Source organism: Lepidothrix coronata, unplaced genomic scaffold, assembly GCF_001604755.1.
Source record: "Lepidothrix coronata isolate B3197 unplaced genomic scaffold, Lepidothrix_coronata-1.0 Scaffold291, whole genome shotgun sequence".
NCBI classification, from domain to species: domain Eukaryota; kingdom Metazoa; phylum Chordata; class Aves; order Passeriformes; family Pipridae; genus Lepidothrix; species Lepidothrix coronata.
The window spans coordinates 162,346-164,725 of record NW_016690471.1 but is presented as its reverse complement, the minus strand read 5'-3'; the positions used below and the strand labels follow the sequence as shown (position 1 = coordinate 164,725).

Below are 2,380 nucleotides of genomic sequence, written 5' to 3'. Positions count from 1 at the left end.
CCAGGTTGGGCTCTGCAGCCACCCCAGGGAGAAGAGCAGGGACAGGACCCAGGGAACGGCTTGAGCTGTGCCAGGGGAGGGTTGGGCTGGATTTTGGGAAAGGTTCTTCCCCCAGAGGCTGTTTGGGCACCGACCAGGCTCCCCAGGGCAGTGGGCACAGCCCCAAGGCTGCCAGAGCTCCAGGAGGGTTTGGAAAACACTCTGAGGGACAGGGGGGGATTGTTGGGGTGTCTGTGCAGGGCCAGGGGTTGGGCTGGGTGGTCCTGGTGTGTCCCTCCCAGCTGAGGCTATTCCATGAACTCAGAGCTGCCTCCTGCCCTGCTCTAAACGCAAAATTAACCCCCTCTGCCCACCCGGGGCAGAGCTGGTGCCCCCCAGCCCGGCCTCCCCAGTCCCCCCTCTCCCCTTGGCTCTCCGGGGTGGGGGTTTGCAGGGTGGGGACCCAGTTCCTGCTCTCCCCGAGCAAAGGAGGGAGCGGGCAGGTGACATTGGCACTGACCTTAAACAGGCATGGCAGCCCCACGCCCTGGCAGCACCTTCTCATGGCGGGACCATCCCGGGGCGCCAGCGGGGGCTGCAAAGCACAGAGAACAGGAGCCCGGTGAACAATTTGGGCTCCCCCGGCTGCCACCTTCAGGCCCCGCTGGGCACGGCCCGGCTCGTGTCCCGCCGCGACCTCCCGAGCCCGGGGACCTTTTGTACCGGGAGGGGGGAATTAAGGGAGAGCAGCCGGAGCCTGTTTAATGCCTCTGATCCCTCTTAATTCCCGCCGGGCGCACGTGAAGGCAGCCAGCGGAGCAGCCAGAGCCCCCCGGCAACGCGTGCCCTGCTCCCAAATTACCCTGATTTTCTCGCCGCGTAATTAGTTCGGGTGTTCTTGGACGGAGCGGCAGCGCCGGCGGGACGTGCCAAGGCAGAGCCCGGCTCCCATCCCCGGGATTCTGCCGACCTCTTGTGGTCCGAAGCGGTGGGAAACCTCCAAAAATCAGCCAAAACCCGGCTGCAAATTCAGGGATGACCCACCGGGTTGTTTTAAGTGGGCACCGGTAGCTTGGCTGAGCCGGGGCAGGGAGGATTCCAGCGATTTGTCATCGGCACGACAACGGAAGAGTTTTGCAGCTGAAGGTGATTTGTGGGGGATTTGGCTGGATTGAAGCCCAGCATCCAACTATTTTGGGCACAAACACGATTCATGACTCTGCTGAAATAATAAACCACGGCTGCACCTCGGTGCTGGTGCCCAAAAACGAAACCTTGGCTTGGAATCTTGTAAAAGCCACTTTTTTTTTTTTTTTTTGGTGGCACCTTGGACCAAACCCTGGTTGTTTCTTTGCAGGAATCAAAACTTCATGTTTATTCACAGGCAGGGGCTGAAGTCCAATAATGCCAGAGCCAGGCTGGCAGTGGGAGCAGCCACTGTGGTTTTCAGGTCCAAACCAAGACAGAGAGGGGAAAAAAAAAAGGGATTAAACATGAAAGAGGAATTGTAATTTTAGCCCCTGTGTTCTAAAGAGCTGCCAGCAGTGACAAAATAATTTGGGGCTAATCCTTAAGGAGGCTTTGTGGTGCCCAGGGAAAGAGCCCTGGAATGGCTGGGGAAGTCTGGGAGCAGCACCATCCACCTGGATCTCACAGTATTCCCCTCAGCAGAGCTCCCTGCAGCTCTTCCCACCTCCCTGGACACTTGGGACAAATCCAGCTGCTCCAAAGTGCTGGAAAACAAAACCTGTTGCTGTCCGAGTCTCCCTGTCCCCGTGTCCCTGAGCTCCCCCTGCTCAGGGGGGGAGAGAGGCCACTGGGCTGTTTTCTGTGGAATTTCTGAGGAAAATGACAATCCATGAAGTCAGCTGGGACAATTCCAGCCCCATCTGCCCCCTGGGGACTGGAGAATCCCTGGGATGCTGCTGCAGGAGCTGCTTCTGCTCCCAGGCGGCCCCAAACCCGAGATTAATTGTGTCAAAATGCGCATTAAAATCTGAGCCAGCGTTATTTAGGGAATAAAGGTTCTGGATGGGATTTCCTACTGCCGACCTCTGAGGGCTCTGGGGCAAAGCACATCCAACAAAATCCACATCGAGTGCTGTTTTCCCCTTGGGATACAGCAGTGGGAGATCCCAGTGCAGGAATGGCTCAGTAATGCAGAGCTAAACTAGCCCAGTTGAGGAGGGGCCGAGCTGTGGGGTCTGGAGTTCCCTCCTCCAACCCTGATCCTGCTCCCACAGGAGGGGAGGGATGGGAAAAAATACCTAGGAAGTGTCCCAGCCCTGAACCACCCCGTCAAACCCAGGCAGGAGCTGGTGGTGCCCACGGACACATCACTGGGGGGGTGGGATGGACCCGTCTGGGGCAGCGAGAGCTGAAATCCCAGCGGGATCCCAGC

The 2,380-nt window shown here is 58.4% G+C and overlaps 1 protein-coding gene across 3 annotated transcripts in view; it reads right to left on the bottom strand.

Annotated features, from left to right (window-relative positions):
* Positions 1-2,380, bottom strand: part of PHOSPHO1 (phosphoethanolamine/phosphocholine phosphatase) — a 10,065-nt gene that overhangs the window by 2,888 nt on the left and 4,797 nt on the right. For 2 of the 3 annotated variants that reach the window (XM_017837117.1, XM_017837119.1), the window contains exon 2: positions 500-574. In XM_017837117.1, the coding sequence (XP_017692606.1) occupies positions 500-574 (75 nt within the window). Of the gene's footprint in view, positions 1-499; positions 575-841; positions 857-2,380 lie in introns of those variants that run through there. The other variant, XM_017837118.1, reaches the window with a different exon arrangement.